Source organism: Balaenoptera ricei, chromosome 9 (assembly GCF_028023285.1).
Source record: "Balaenoptera ricei isolate mBalRic1 chromosome 9, mBalRic1.hap2, whole genome shotgun sequence".
Classification (NCBI taxonomy): Eukaryota; Metazoa; Chordata; class Mammalia; order Artiodactyla; family Balaenopteridae; genus Balaenoptera; species Balaenoptera ricei.
In genome coordinates, this window is record NC_082647.1 from 13,635,002 (window position 1) to 13,650,990 (window position 15,989).

The following is a 15,989-nucleotide window of genomic DNA, read 5'->3' on the forward strand; positions in this document are numbered from 1 at the left end:
TAACCCTACATATCTAGTGTTAACACACTGAATCTAAGCTACCACCAAATTTATATGTATGCTGGAGTCCCCTGCAGGCAGACAGATGATGACAGTAAAGCTCCTAACATTTATTGAGTGCTTGCTGTGCCAGGAACTGTTCTAAGCATACAGTAGGTCATTTAATCCTCAACCTGCCCTGTGAGTTACATTTAATATTCTCATTTCCATTTTATAGATGAAGAAGCTCAGGCACAGAGGGTTTTAATAATAACATGACGAGGGTTACACAACTAGTAATGGGGTAGCCAAAGTTTGAAGCCAGACATACTGAATTCAGAACCTGTGTTCTTTTTCTTTTTTTTGTGAGTCTTCTATAACTGCTTACATTTTCCCCACGTGTATGTCTTCTTTTTTTTTTTCTTTTTTATCAGAGCCTGTGCTCTTAATTGCTATATCATTATTATGATGCTGACAGCCTTTCTGATCTGTAGTCTGTGTAGAACCCAGGATAATACAGAGACATTTATCAAAACAAATACTGCAATGAAAATAATACTGGGACTCCCATGGTGGTCCAGTGGTTATGATTCTGTGCATCTAGTACAAGGGGCACAGGTTCAATCCCTGGTCAGGGAAGTTCTGCATACCACTCAGTGTGGCCCCCCCAAAAAAATTCTGCAAAGAAAATAATACAGGAAGCTAGGTGCTTCCTTTGGAATACAGAACAGTTCATTAATTATTACTCATGGGTAGTTTGAAAGATTTCATTGTATCTTGTAAGATTAAGTTCAAAAGAATAAATATAATGAACTCTAATGATAAAAATTTTTTCTTCCACTGCCTTTTCCCATTATGTTTTAATTAAGTACGTCCTTAATTTTCTTCCCATTTTTATTTTTTTATTATTATTTTTTTAAAGTCTTTATTGAATTTGTTACAATATTGCTTCTGTTGTTTATGTTCTGGTTTTTTGGCCATGAGGCATGTGGGATCTTAGCTCCCCCACCAGGGATTGAACCCAAACCCCCTGCATTGGGAGGTGAAGTCTTAATCACTGGACTGCCAGGGAAGTCCCCATCTTCCCATTTTTAATTGGGAAATAATTCATATACCATAAGATTCACTTTTTTAAAGTGTACAATTGCGTAGTATATAGCATATGCACAGAATTGGACAGTCATCACCACCATCTAATTCCAAAACATTTTCATCACCTCAAAAAGAAACCCTTTACCCATTGGCAGTCGTTCTCTCCAGCCCCTGGCAACCACTGATCTACTTTCTAAATCTATGGATTTGCCTATTTGGACATTTCGTGTAAATGGAATCATACACAATGTGGCCTTTTGTGACAGGCTGCTTTCACCTTAGCAGAATGTTTTCAAAATTCAACCATGTTGTAGCATGTAGCATTCATTGTAGCATTTATTCCTTTTTATGGCTAATATTCTGTCATGTGGATATGTCACATTTTGTTTATCCATTAATCAACTGATGGACATTTAGGTTGTTTCCACTTTTGGGCTATCATGAATAAAGCTGCTGTGAACATTCATGTACAGGTTTTTGTGGTAGGCATATGTTTTCAGTTCTTTTAGTTATGTACCTAGGGATGGAATTGCTGTGTCCTTTGGTAACTCTGTGTTTTAACTTTTTGAGGAACTACCAGACTGTTTTCCGAAGTGGCTGCACCATTTTACATTCCCACAAGCAATGTGTGAGGGTTCCAGTTCCTATACCTCATCACCAACACTTGTTATTTTCCATTTTGTTATTATTATTGCCATCCTAGCAGGTGTGAATTGGCATCTCATTGTGGCATTTTGATTTGTAATTCTTTGGTGACTAATGATATTAAGCATCTTTTTCATGTGCTTATTAGCCATTTGTATATCTTCTTGGGAAAAATGTCTATTCAAATCCTTTGCCCATTTAAAAAACTGGGTTGTCTTTTTATGACTGAGTTGTAAGAGTTCTTTATATATTCTTGGTAGGAAATCCTTATCAGATATGATTTGCAAATATTTTCTCCCATTCTGTGGGATGTCTTTTTTTGACTCTCTTGATAGTGTCTTTTGAAGCACAAAAGCTTTAATTTTGATGAAGTCGAGTTTATCTACTTTTTCTTTGGTTGCTGTGTTTTGGTGTGTCATCTAAGAAACCATTGCCTAATCCAGGGTCATGATGATTTACTTCTATGTTTTCTTCTAAGAGTTTTTTAGTTTTAGTTCTTACTTTTAAGTGTATGATACACTTTGAATTAATTTTGTAATATGATGTTAGGTAGTAGTCCAACTTCATTCTTCTGCATGCAGATATTCAGTTGTACCAGTAACATTGTCAAAAACCAGTTAACCATAAATGTAAGCCTTTTTTTCTGGACTCTCAATCTATTGTGTTTTTTTATATGTGTATCAGTATCATATGTTTTGATTACTGTAGCTTTATAGTAACTTTTGAAATCAGGAAATGTAAATCTCCAAACTCTGTTCTTTTTCAAGATTGTTTTGGTTATTCCAAGTACTTTATACTTCTGTGTGAATTTTAAGATCAGCTTGTCCATTTCTGCAAAAGAAAAGCCAGCTGGGATTTTTATAAGGATTGCATTGAATCTGTAGATCAATGTGAGGAGTATTTTCATCTTAATAATATTGTGTTCTTACATTCTTTTTTAAGTTCAAAAATAAATGAACTATACTTAAGTTTGAAAAAAGAATCCATTAAATGAATGAATGAATAAATAAATAAATAAATAACATGAGCTGTGCCCTCAACTACCTTATAGTTTAGTAGAGTCATGTTGAGAACTCAGCGAAGTAATACAGTAATAACGATAAGAACTAGTACCAGTTATTACTACTAATAAAAGTATTTATTGGGTTTTTGCTGTAATAGCTTCCTTTGCTAGTGTTATTTCACTTAATGCTCACAAAGTTTTTTCACAAATGATTTTTTAAAAAGCCATATAAAGAAGAGTGTGGTAATACTCCAAAGGAGGTGAAAAGAAAATACCGCTTTTGGATTCTTATCAAGCAGACCTTTGAATTAAACTTTGAAAAATAAGTAGGATTTTGATGGGAAGGAATGGGGTTTTGGAAACGCTGCCTCCTGAAGAAATATCTGGTTTCTGCAGCTTCTTGAAGCACCAAAGGAATTTTGTTGATGGTGGTAATGGTGCTTGAGGTATATGTTTATGTGGGAGGACTTGCTCAAGTTTGCAGGGTAAGAAAACAGAGAAAAAGGGAAAGTTGGAAGATATGAGAGAAAATGGAGATAATGATGAACCAAGGCCTCTACAGAAGAGGCTCTAAACACCCAGTGTTAACACTAAATTGAGAGGAAAAGAAGGATGGGGAAAGATGGGGAGAATTGATTGGACAAAGAAAGAAGAGGAAGCTTTTATTTGATGGCTTTGATCTTCAGAGTAAATTTGAAGGTAATGCTATTTTCTTGAGTGAATTAAAGGTTGGGGGATGAAGTTAGGATCCAGAGAAGCATAAGAAGGGTGGGAGTAAGTATTGTGAGAAATGTAATATGAATTAAAAATAAGTACAGGGGCTTCCCTGGTGGCACAGTGGTTAAGAATCCGCCTGCCAATGCAGTGGACACGGGTTCGAGCCCTGGTCTGGAAAGATCCCACATGCTGTGGAGCAACTAAGCCCGTGCGCCGCAACTACTGAGCCTGCGCTCTAAAGCCCAGGAGCCACAACTACTGAGCCTGTGTGCTACAACTACTGAAGCCCACGCGCCTAGAGCCTGTGCTCCGCAGCAAGAGAAGCCACCGCAATGAGAAGCCCGCGTGCTGCGATGAAGAGTAGCCCCCGCTCACTGCAACTAGAGAAAGCCCGCACATAGCAACGAAGACCCAACGCAGCCAAAAATAAATTAATTAATTAATTTTAAAAAAATTAAATAAATAAGTACAAATTTTCATATAGTAGTGTGAAAGACTAATTTCCATGAATTGATAATGGAACTGGTTGGCCTTGTTTTATTATTTTCTTCAGTAATGTGTGGTAACCTGAGAGAAAGAATGGAGTAATTGAATGATAGAATTTACCCAAAGTTGGTATTTGACAAGCAAGTTGGTAAAAGAATAAGAATTAACCAGACAATCTAAGATGTTACCATTGGCATTGTTGAAATGGTGAGTCACGAAGTATGGGAAGTAAAACAGCAAAGAAATCTGAAAAACATTAAGGGATTAATGTTGACAATGAACAGATTAGTGTGGTAGTGAGGATGAAATTTAAGACAGTGGGATAAGTGTGTGTGCATCGGGGTATGGGAGGTTCCCAGTTGAGATCTTGTCATCATTTGGAACTCTTTGGTAAAGAACTGTTTGTATCTCTGGATCTTGAAGGTAGAGTAGAAACAAATGCCTTTATAGATACGAGGTTTAGAGAACTTCAAGGCAGGAGTGTTGTAAGAGTAATCAGCATCCACACAGAATGCAGCAAGGATAATGGGGTGAAATGAGTCAAGCCAGGTACAGAACAAGGTAGGCAAGTACCTTGGTAGATTGCAGCTATGAGGATGGAGAGAGGTAGAATAAGTAAATGTTTTGTACTTAAGGAAGAGTTATTGATAAATGCAGTGAAATAATAGATTGTAATCCACAGTGGAGGGAACAATATATTTTCAAAAATTAAGGCTAGTATTTTAATAAAGAAATAACATTCAGAAAATTTGTTTACATTTATTACTTTTCCTAAGCCTAACTTTGTGTAGTAAATGTACTTGCCCAGGTGACAGTAAATAAGAATATTTGATCTACGCAAGGAGGAATTTTTGTCTCCCAGGCTGCATGTACATAATCTTCAAAGTGTAAGAATTGTGTTAGTCTTCATTTTTGTGGTTTGAGTCCCAAACTCTACTAGGTACGTGTGTGCTCAATATGTATTTATCGAATGATCAAAATCTCAATAAGTAGATCATACTGAAAAAGATTCCCTTAAGTAATTAGCCCATCAAACTAAAAGCTAAATAGAAATACAGCTCAGAAAATTTTGGACTGATTTGGTTATAGTGCCTGAGATGCTGTGAAACATTTCACGGTCAGCGTTGGACAACTATTAGATTGTAAAGGAGAGGGCATTTTGGTGTAGTTTACTTCACTAGCTCATTTTAGTATTTTCCCTCCCCAACCCCCCAAAAATTATATGGTAGGATCAAGCATATCAGGTGTGGTGGCCTATATTGAAATGAAATTTATCCTTTATTCTCCTCTACCTTAGATAATTCTCCCTTGCTTATAGAATGAAGTTCAGGCTTCATAACATAATATATACATTCTCTACAAGCTGGTCCCTTACCCACTTTTCCAGTCTTATTATTTGTGTTCCTGTTCTTCACTTAAATTTCACAAACATCTATTGATCCCTTGATAATGTCCCAGGTATTGTATGATGTTCAGCTATGCTAGTCCATAGTTTTCCTCTATGTCTTAAAATTTCTTACCTCCTTACTCTGTTACAAAATTTCTCCTGTGCTACACAGTACTCTCTTCTCCCCACTTAACTCCATCTATCTAAATGCTAACCTTTTAAGACCCCCCCTCTTTCCTTACTCTTATCTTGTATCAAGAACGTTCTTTGTTTATTTCTCATGTACAATACTTGCACAAATAAAAATGCATCGGGCTTCCCTGGTGGCGCAGTGGTTGAGAATCTGCCTGCCAATGCAGGGGACACGGGTTCGAGCCCTGGTCTGGGAGGATCCCACATGCCGCGGAGCGGCTGGGCCCGTGAGCCACGACTACTGAGCCTGCGCATCTGGAGCCTGTGCTCCGCAATGGGAGGGGCCGCGACAATGAGAGGCCCGCGCACCGCGATGAAGAGTGGCCCCCGCTTGCCACAACTAGAGAGAGCCCTCGCGCAGAAACGAAGACCCAACACAGCCATAAATAAATAAATAATTAAATTTTAAAAAAAATGCATCCACCTGCTTCTTTGTAGCCCAATAAGTGATGGGAAATGCCATTGTTAAAAATCTTTGATTCTTTTAAATCTTTTTAAATCTTTGTAGCCTTTCATAAATTATAGTGTTGCATCTATTTGGGGTGGTAAGGAGACATGGTGGATTATAGTGTGGGAGAAGGTGATTACTACTGCCTCAAAGAACCATGGACACATACATTCCAGTTCATTCCATCTCTTTATTTTCAGTATCATTGTGTTTCCAAGATTCTTCCTACTTTTAGAATATGCTATCTTATGTGATCATTTGACCTTGTAGTTAGTAAAATGAAACTTCTAGGAAGATACCCTGATGGATAATGGCCTCAAAATTTCTTGACTGCAGGGTGTAAACTACCTTTTCAAACAAAATTCTATTCTCTAAGCAGTATTTGATGGGAAAAGGGAGGTCATAAGATATCCATAGTGAGTAAAAGAAGGTATTTTAACTAATAGCTGTTTCAGAAAAAAAAAGTGGCAGTTATACATCCTCTGATCCCTGTTGAGGAGATTTTGGTGGTAATGGTGAGATCTGACACTGTGTACCTTAGTCTTGTGTTTTGACAGTTCTCTCTAACACCTCATATCCTTTGCAGCCTCTCTCTCAGTTCTTTAGAGAGAGAGAGAGGCAGAGAGAAGTATGAAACCTTATATGCCTACAACTTTTCTGGAAAAAAAATTAATAGAGAGGGTATTTATCTGTGATGTATTAGTATTTTATCTTATGTTAGATATGTAGTTTGGAAGATAAATTGTGATTTGGCCAGAAAATTGCAAATACTGGTTTTTAAAAATTAATATTCATGGCTATTATAGACATATATATATGTGTGTGTGTGTCACTTTCTAGATGTAGTGTCTTATAACAAAATATTTATCAATTTAAAGGTAAAAGTACTAATTTACAATACTTCCAGCACTTATTTTGTAATTTGTAATACAGAATCGTGTTAGCTAGATTATAAAGAGATTATAATCAAAGACTTAAATTTCATATTTCCTTTTGTTACTGTCAGGAAAAAGTCCAGATTCAATGTAAGTCTACTTTATTTTATAGGCCTATGAAGAATACACCAGCAAGCTAGATGCCCTCCAACAAAGAGAACAACAGTTATTGGAATCCCTGGGGAATGGAACTGATTTTTCTGTTTCTAGCTCTGCATCAACAGACACCGTTACATCTTCTTCCTCTTCTAGCCTTTCAGTGCTGCCTTCATCTCTTTCAGTTTTTCAAAATCCCACAGATGTGTCACGGAGCAACCCCAAGTCACCACAAAAACCTATCGTTAGAGTCTTCCTGCCCAATAAACAGAGGACAGTGGTGAGTCAACTTTAATATCATCATTGCTTTTTCTTTGTATTTTTCAGAAAGACTAGTTGTTGAAAATGAAATGTGATACCCAGTGGTCATGCAAATGTAAGCATCCATTTCAAACAAGAATGGAAAAGACATAATTATTTGGTGCCTAAGTCTGTGTTCCTTAACTGGAACAAATTGCATTGTTTTTAGTGTCGGATTTGACATTTATACCTGTCTGTCAAACTTGAACCACACTCAAGTCTGAGTACTAGTGCCAGGGCTCCAAATAAAGGTTAAAGTTTCCCTTGTGAATTCTTAACTATAGACCTGTTCTTATCATAGCGTGTGGGGTTCATAATTATATTACCTGCATTATTCAGGAATTCTTAACCCAAGAAATTAACAACTGGTGCTGAAGTGGCAAAGCATTCAGGCACTGGGCAGAAACAAATGCAAAGCCTCCCATAGCCCATATAGGTCTCATGGAATTCAGAATGCCTCAATGACAAGGTCAAAATCACAAGTTATAATATGCAAGGAGACAGTCTACCATCAGTGCATTAGAAGACTTAAAAATAGCAAGATTAGATTCCTAAGAAGGAACCAAATAGAATTTCTAGGTGGCCTTAAAATGTAAAACTCAGTGGATGAGTCATCATCTCTGAAGTATTATTGCTAAAAATGATTGTGTTGAATGTTAAGCTTCTGGACTTTCCATTTTATAAGAAACACGGGATAAAGGGAAAAGTTAAGCACCATGAGGAAGCAAGTAGACAAATCCAGAAGGTGGACATTCTATAAGACAAACAGCCTGGACTCAGTGTCATGGAGGATAAAAGGTTGGGGGTTATTCTACACTGAATAAGACTGAAGAGACAAAACAAACAAATGCATTGTGTGATCCTGGTTTGGGACCAGGGTGGGGAAGAGCTGTAGAAGTCCTTCTTGAGATAGGAAGTGTTGAGTGTTGATTGAATATAATATGTTCTTATGGAATTATTAGTTTTCTTAAGTGTGACAATAGAGATATTTTTATGTAGGAGAATGTCTTTATTCTTAGGAAATACATGCTTAAATATTTAGGGGTAAATTGTCATGATGCCTGCAACCCCCCTCCCGCCCCTTTTTTGAAATAAAACTTACATATAGTAAAGTGTACAAACCTCAAGTGTACAGCTCAGTGACTTTCTACATGTGTAAGTGCCATGCAGACCAAGATATAGAACATTTCTAATGTGAGTGTTCTCTTGTGCTCCCTCAATTCAGTGACCACCTTCAAGAGTAACCACTATTCTGAATTCTATCTCAATCAGTCAATTTAGAACTTTCAAATGGTATGATGGAAACAAAATGTTAAAGAGAGAAAACAAATAAGAAAAAATAATTTTAGGATCTGAGAGAACTTGGATGTTAATTGTACCACTCCTTCTAATTTTCTGTGTTTGAAATTTTTCATAGTAGAGTTGGAAAAATTCAAAGAACATAGGACAAAAGAAAAATAGAAAGTTAAAAAGAAACAGTTGCCACTAGGAAAAAAAACTAATGAACATATTCATGCTGATTTGAGGACGTAGCAAAGGTTTAGAAAAGAACATTCATAAGGTTTTTAACTTTTTTATTTAGGAAACTTATTTATATGGAAAAGTATAAAGGACAATATATTAAACACCTGTGTTTAGTCACCTACAATGAACAAGTATTAATGTTTGTTATATTTGCTTCATATTACACATACACACACATATATAACATATATCCATACATATGTACATACATATATATATTTAGGTCCCTCTTACCTGTCCCATTCCCTTCCCAAACATCATTCCACCTTGTCCCCCAAGAAGTAGCCACTATGATAAATGTGGGGTACATTCAATCGATATTTTTATATTTTACTACATGGATATGTACCTATAAGCATTTTTTTTTAATTTATAAAATAGTATGATACTGTATGTAATGTTTAACATCTTGTCCTTTTTATTCAAAATTATAATTTCAAGGTATACATATGTATGTGTTGATACGTATAGGTCTGATTCTTTTCAATTTCACACAGTTTATCCTGACAGACATCTAGGTTATGTTCAGTTTTTGTGTTATTACTAACAGTGCTAAAATATGAACATCTTTATACAGGACTCTTTGTCTACAAGTAATGGGGTATTTCCAAGTTGCAGACCTGTAAGTGGATCTCTCAATGGGAAATGCAGATTTGGTTCAAAGGCTGTAAATACCAGGTGTCTGAAAAAAATATCTAAAACTACTAAATTAATTTTAACATCTGTGGGGAGGAAGCTCTCAAAGCAGCTTATCTTTTTTAGTTTCCTCAGTGTCTAACAATTAGTAGGTGTTCTATAAGTATTTTTGAAAGAATGAGGCTTTGGGTTTACCGTAGCCTGAGATTTGTAAATAAATATCTGCTGATTGGTATTAACCCTGATTGTATCTAACATAATGAAAGGAAGGACAGTGGGAACAGATAGGGCAATGTTGGATCCTTCAAAATCATGCCTTGGTTGTACGATAATTAAAGCAAGAAATGTTTATGGAATGGAAGAGATAAGGAGAAGCTAAACAAGCTGTCCTTGTTTTAGCCAGTTTGAGGAAAAACATGTAAAGAGCACAAAAATGTGTAGGAAACTCTCTCTTACTAGCACAAGTAAGTAGTTTTAATGGTATAGATTGAGTAAAGGGACATCATTAGAGTAAATGCTAGAACCCCAGGGAATACCCTCCCTCTTCCTTTATTTTTAGCAAAAGCAAAGCAGAAACCTCTAAGATCTGCAAGTGATGAAAGAGAGTTACACATTCCATCCTTTTGTAGACAAGAAGAATACCTGTTTCATAGTGGTTTACAGTTTGTAAAAATGTTGCCCCATACTCTCATTTGATCCTCATAGTAACTTTGTGAGGCAGAGTACTATATGGAGCAGTATTAACTCATGTTGATATTTAAAATACTGTGTTTAATTTTAATAAAATAGCTGTGAAGTCTGGGACATTATTGACTCCTCATAAATTCTATTAACTTTTGCCACAGTGAAAGGACTTAATCTGTTGCTAGATAAGTTTTCCCCCTTGGAGGTCTAATGAGGTAATTGATTAAATTTAGTTTTGGGTTTCAATTTAATTGGGACCAGCAATTTAGGAGTAAAAGACCTACCACCTTTATAAAATCTTGTGATCACTTGTTCTTTGTCAGTTAAATACAACTTGACCAGGATGCATACTTAATTCTAAAATGGCTTTCACCTTAGGAAGTTTTGGTAGTATTATATAGTCAGCCTCTTTTTACTTTAAAAAGACCATGTTATAAGCAGATCATATTAAATTTTTCCTTTTATTATATTGTGAATTGGTTTAACAGTCTATAATAATAAACTATATTATGACTGGTTTAACAGTCCTAAAAAAGGACTTGACATCAAGATAAATTATGATAAAATCAGGAAGCTATAAATTTAGGTTTATTTTAAAAACCCATATATCAGCATGTATAATCTGTGCCAGTTTATACAAGGAGATCTCAGTGTATCATGAAGTTCACTTAAAGCATGTAATAAAGTCTGCATTGTAAAGAATTTAAACTACCAAATTAATCTACTAGCTCAGATAATTAAACATGTAGTAATTGTGATGGCCACCTGAATTTTGATGGCCACTCCTTTAAGAAGGAGTTCTTAAGGTTTTAAGAGAACATTTTATATGGAAAATTTTAAACATACACAAAAGTAGGGTAGTGTGGTGGACCATCATGAATCCATTGATAAAAGATGATTTATATTCACTTTAAAAACTGGTATGTTAAAGTTTAGACTGATACATTTTGTTTTGGTCTAAATTTTCCTTTGGCAAATACTCAGATGATTACACTGACTATAGAACTTTGTTTGTTAAGGTAGGATGCTTGTTTTAAAATTATTTTAGAGAAAAGTTATTGCTGCTTTGACAGCCTAATCAGGGACATTTAATTTTGTAATTTGGAGAAGAGGCATTAACCTGGTTCTTTTGAAAATATCTTTTTAGTCTTTTCAGCCTTAAAATTTGAGGCAGTGCTCCCCTTCCCCTTTTCCTTTTTGAATAGGTAATTCTTTCATGTGGTATTTACATCAGGAAATCTTGTTTCCACCTCTACCTCTATACATCCAGTTTTCCCTGTACCTTTTAGGTAACTATTTTTATTTGGGTGGGTGTGTGGGTGTGTGTGTTTTCTGGGTTTCTTTATGTAGCAAGAAGAAAATAAAAAGATATATTCTTATTTCTCCACTCCTCTTCATACACACAAGGCATCATACTGTATATATCTTTCTGTATTTTGCTTTTAATGTTTATGTAGGCCATCCTGGAAATTTTCCATTTCCACATATAGCATGCTTAAATATTCTTTTTTATAGCTATAGATTCCATTGTATAGACGTACTATAGTTTACCAGTTATATATTATGGTATACCAAAAGTAGGCTTCCTTGATCAAAGAGAAATTTACATTTGTAATTTTGATAAGAAACTTTCGAATTTTGCTTCACAGGTTTTGCTTAGTCTTGCACTGCTATTAGCAGTGTATGAGATGCCTGTTTACCACAGCCTCATCAACAGAGTATGTCGTCAAACTTTTGTATTTTTGCCAATGTGATAAATGAAAGATATTTTGGCAAGTTTGAGTTTGCTTTTCTCTGAGGTTGAACACCTTTTCATAAGTTTGAAGGCCGTTTATATTTCTGTTTTCCTGAACTGTCTTTCATGTCCTTTGCCCGTTGATCCTGATCTCAATTTTTCAGGAGCTCTTTATATATCATGAAGATTATATGCCTCTTAGATAAGTTGCAAATATTTTTTTCCCAGTTTGCATTTGTCTTTTGACTTTGCTTATATAGTCGTTCCTCAGTATCTGCAGGGGATTGGTTCCAGAACCCCCTGAAGATACCAAAATCCTTGGATGCTCAAGTCCCTTATATAAAATGGCATAGTATTTGCATATAACCTATGCACATCCTCCTGTATACTTTAAATCATCTCTAGATTACTTATAGTAGGCAAATTTAAGTTTTGCTTTTTTGGAACTTTCTGGAATTTTTTTCTGAATATTTTTGATCCTCGGTTGAATCCACGGATGTGGCACCCACAATATGGAGGGCTGACTGTAGTATGTTGTGTGTGTTTTGCCATCTAAAAAGTTCTTAGTTATGTGTAGGTGAATTTAACATTTTTCTTTTATGGCTTCCAGACTTTGCATCATAGATTTATAGACCTTCTTCACTTGAGGTTATAAAGGAGCTTGCCATGTGTTTCTTCCAGTTCTTTTATGGTTTGTCCCCTCCTTCCTTCAACATTTAAATATTTGATCGATTTGGAATTTACCCTAGTATACAGTATGTAGTATGGGTGAACCTTTTTTTCCTAGATTGGTTCCAGTAGTTCCAACATCAGTTATTTAAAAGTTCACCTTTATCCTATTTCAGATGCTGCCTTTATTTTATTTTGATTTTCTTTATGTGTTGGAGTCTGCTTTGGTCTTTCTGTTTTATTCTGTTGGTCTGTCAGTCTGTTGAACAGGTATCATGAGGGAACAAAAATCAGCCTACAGAAGTGAATGAGGACTGATAGGTGACTTCCCCTTGGTGATAAGAGTGGAAAACCAAATTTTTGCCTACTGATGAAACATATATACACCTTGGAATCAACCTGTTCAGAGAAGCATAAGGGAGCATAGCTATATTAGAAGATGGCATTACAGGAGTGCATGAGGGGAATTACCAAAGGAACTGAAAGGTTGATAGCCCCAGCCCATTGATGACCTCGTATGCCATATTAAGGAATTTGACTTTTGTCCTATAAATAACTGGAAAATTTTGAGAAGACTAATGAAATGTAAGGTTATATCTTAGAATGGGATTCTAAATCTGAGTTCAGTGGACTCCTCAGCAGTCCATATATAGGCTTGAAATTTTATGTTCCAGAGAGTATCTAAGGCTTTCATCAGGTTCTCAGAAGTATTTGACACACACACATGTTAAGAATACCTTCTTTAGAAAGATTTCACTGATAACATGGGGACAGGATAGATTGGATGGGGTTTAAAACTAAAGATAGGTTGCCAATCAAGATGTTTTTGCTTTAGAGTAGGCAGAATATGAGTTGCAGAGGGAAAAAGTAAGCTTTCCCTTCTGTTCATTATTTCTGGAAGGTATGGCCAGTTCTCACGATTTGCAGTAGTTATGTTCTATACATTCCCTGCAAACACTGAATTAGTGAATACTGAACCATTGCTCCTAGGAGAAATGCAGGATTACTGTTATAAATGAGCCAAAGATGGCTTCTTTATATTGGCCCCTAGATTGTTTATTTCTTCACAGCCGACTGGGGTCCATTAGCTTAAAAGTCACCTGGCACTTGTCTACAGTATGAGAGCTAGAAGAAGAAGGCAGTGTCACCTTGATTAACCTCAGCTGGGAAAGTATGCCTTGAGCAACTCAAATTTTTCAGTCCTCTGCGCATGTCTGCAAAAGCACTGCAAGTATTGATTTTGGGGTTACAAATAAATTTTAGCAAACAGACAAATTTGCAAATGCAGAGTCTATGAATAAAGAGGATCAACTGTACCAATCCAGTCTCTTGAATATTTCCAATGATGAACCTACTCCCTCATGGTAAACTTTTCCCTTGCTGGATAGTTTTATCGGTTATATTGAGCTAAAATCTGCCTCCTGTGTTTTCTAATCTTAGGTCCTAATTTGGCTTTCTGGATTGTTCCCCTTCAATATACTGTTTAGATTCAGCTGTCTTATATTCATTTTCACTCCATTTTCCCCCCTCTAGCATAAGTTTCCCAATTTCTTTGGAAACTTTTGGTTTGCTAAGTACTTTAGTGATTTAAAAGAATGAAACCTTTAATTTTGTTATTAACTAACATTTGCTCTGTCTGCACTCCCCTCCCCCCATAAAGACTGACCAACCTGAACTCCCGTTGCTTCACTTTAGTCTGCACTGTGTTTGTCAGTCCTTTTTCAGTTTTAAATTATTTGGATTAATATCTGGGGAGATGGGTCACTGGCAGAAGAAGCCAGGATAGAGATAACTTCAAATATACAGAAAGATTCTTATCTCTATTTTCAGTGCCTCTTTTCTCCCTGCTCCTAATGTCATCACTACTTCTCCTTAGGTTAGCTTTATTCTGTAGCCAGGTTTTCTCAGTGTACTAGGGAAGATGGCCATTAGGGACTCCAGATTTCTATCCTCTTGGAACACTTTAACTACAGTAGAAACAGAAACTTCTCTCACCCAGTGTCCATCTATCAGTTAAGGAAAGAACTCTGGTACTGTTTGGGTCATATATCTAGCCCTGGATTAGGAATATGGGAAACTGATTAGCCAGCCTATATCATGTGTAGCCAGAAAAGTAGTGACCCTTGTGATTGATGGCCTCTCCAGAACCATGTGGTTTTTAGGGAAGGGTGGGTTCCCAGAGGAAATAAAAGTGCTAAACAACTAAACAGCAAATATCAGCTATACACATTAAGACAAGTATTTTCTTCTGCTATGTTTAGGATCAGTAAGACATCTCTTAGGGAACATCATTATGATTGAAGGATTAGAGTTTTCAGCTTTGAACAATGTTGGATCAAAATTGATTTTGCTTTAAATGTTGACATCTATTATTTCTCAGCGGTGAGCACATAGGGATCTGTAGTATTTTCTGTTCTTTTATATGTTTAAGATATTTTGTAATTTTAATAAAAAACTAAAAATAAATTTTGCTTTGATTTAAGTTGGTAATAATAAATACTTGAGTCATAATTTCCCATTAATATTAAGTTAGTGAAATGATTTTCTGACAGAGTAATCCATATGACATTTTAAAGGTATTATAAAGGTAAATTATTGGTTTTTTTCAATGATGTGAAAAATATATAATTTATTTCCTTTACCTCATAGCATATGTTTATGATACCATAGGTACCTGCAAGGTGTGGAGTTACAGTCCGGGACAGCCTGAAGAAAGCACTGATGATGAGAGGTCTAATCCCAGAGTGCTGTGCTGTTTACAGAATTCAGGATGGGTATGGTTTGTATGTGATGTGAAACTTTGTTTAAAAAAGGAAGAAAAAACCTCAGACATGAAATTTTGGAGTTTTCTGTAATATCTTTACCCAAACCTAGGGTATTGAAAATCAACTTCAGGAAAAAAATATTAATACTAAGTTAATTAGCCTAAAGAAATCTTGTAGGCCCTTTGAGGAGTTAACATTAGATAATTTCTTGTGACGATAGTGTTTGTTACTCTGATCAAATGACTTTGTTTAGGGTTTGAGATTCTTAAAATTTTTGAACTATTTTTTATGTGTCTTATTTGAATAATGGACTCTTTTCCACTCCTTTATTTTTAATATAAACTCATAGTTTCACAAAAGACTTACCAAAATTAACATTTTATATTGAACTATTTTTCAGAAAGCATCTAAAATTGTGCCATGAGTCTCCCAACCCCAATTTTGAGTCCCGTTTTTTTTAAAACAAAAAAAAAGTCTCCTTTTTGGGGCATATTGTCCCTTGAGTACTCTTTTTCTTTGAATGGATAGGTAAATCCGTACCTGTGATTTTTTTTTTTTTTTTTTGGACCCCAGGAACAATCCATTTTCTGCTGTTGTAGGTCTTTTCTGGAGCTGACTTGAAGAAAAGAGTACATCTCTTTACCCTGCTGTTTGTCCAAGAGTGATACATTTATTTGGGGTAAACTTAAAAATTAA

General features: G+C 35.6%; 1 protein-coding gene across 8 annotated transcripts in view; it reads left to right on the plus strand.

The window, feature by feature from the left end:
* Nucleotides 1-15,989, plus strand: part of BRAF (B-Raf proto-oncogene, serine/threonine kinase) — a 158,848-nt gene that overhangs the window by 70,818 nt on the left and 72,041 nt on the right. For all 8 annotated transcript variants that reach the window (XM_059933219.1, XM_059933212.1, XM_059933211.1 and 5 more), the window contains exons 3-4: nucleotides 6,997-7,260; nucleotides 15,199-15,302. In XM_059933219.1, the coding sequence (XP_059789202.1) occupies nucleotides 6,997-7,260; nucleotides 15,199-15,302 (368 nt within the window). The remainder of the gene's footprint in view (nucleotides 1-6,996; nucleotides 7,261-15,198; nucleotides 15,303-15,989) is intronic.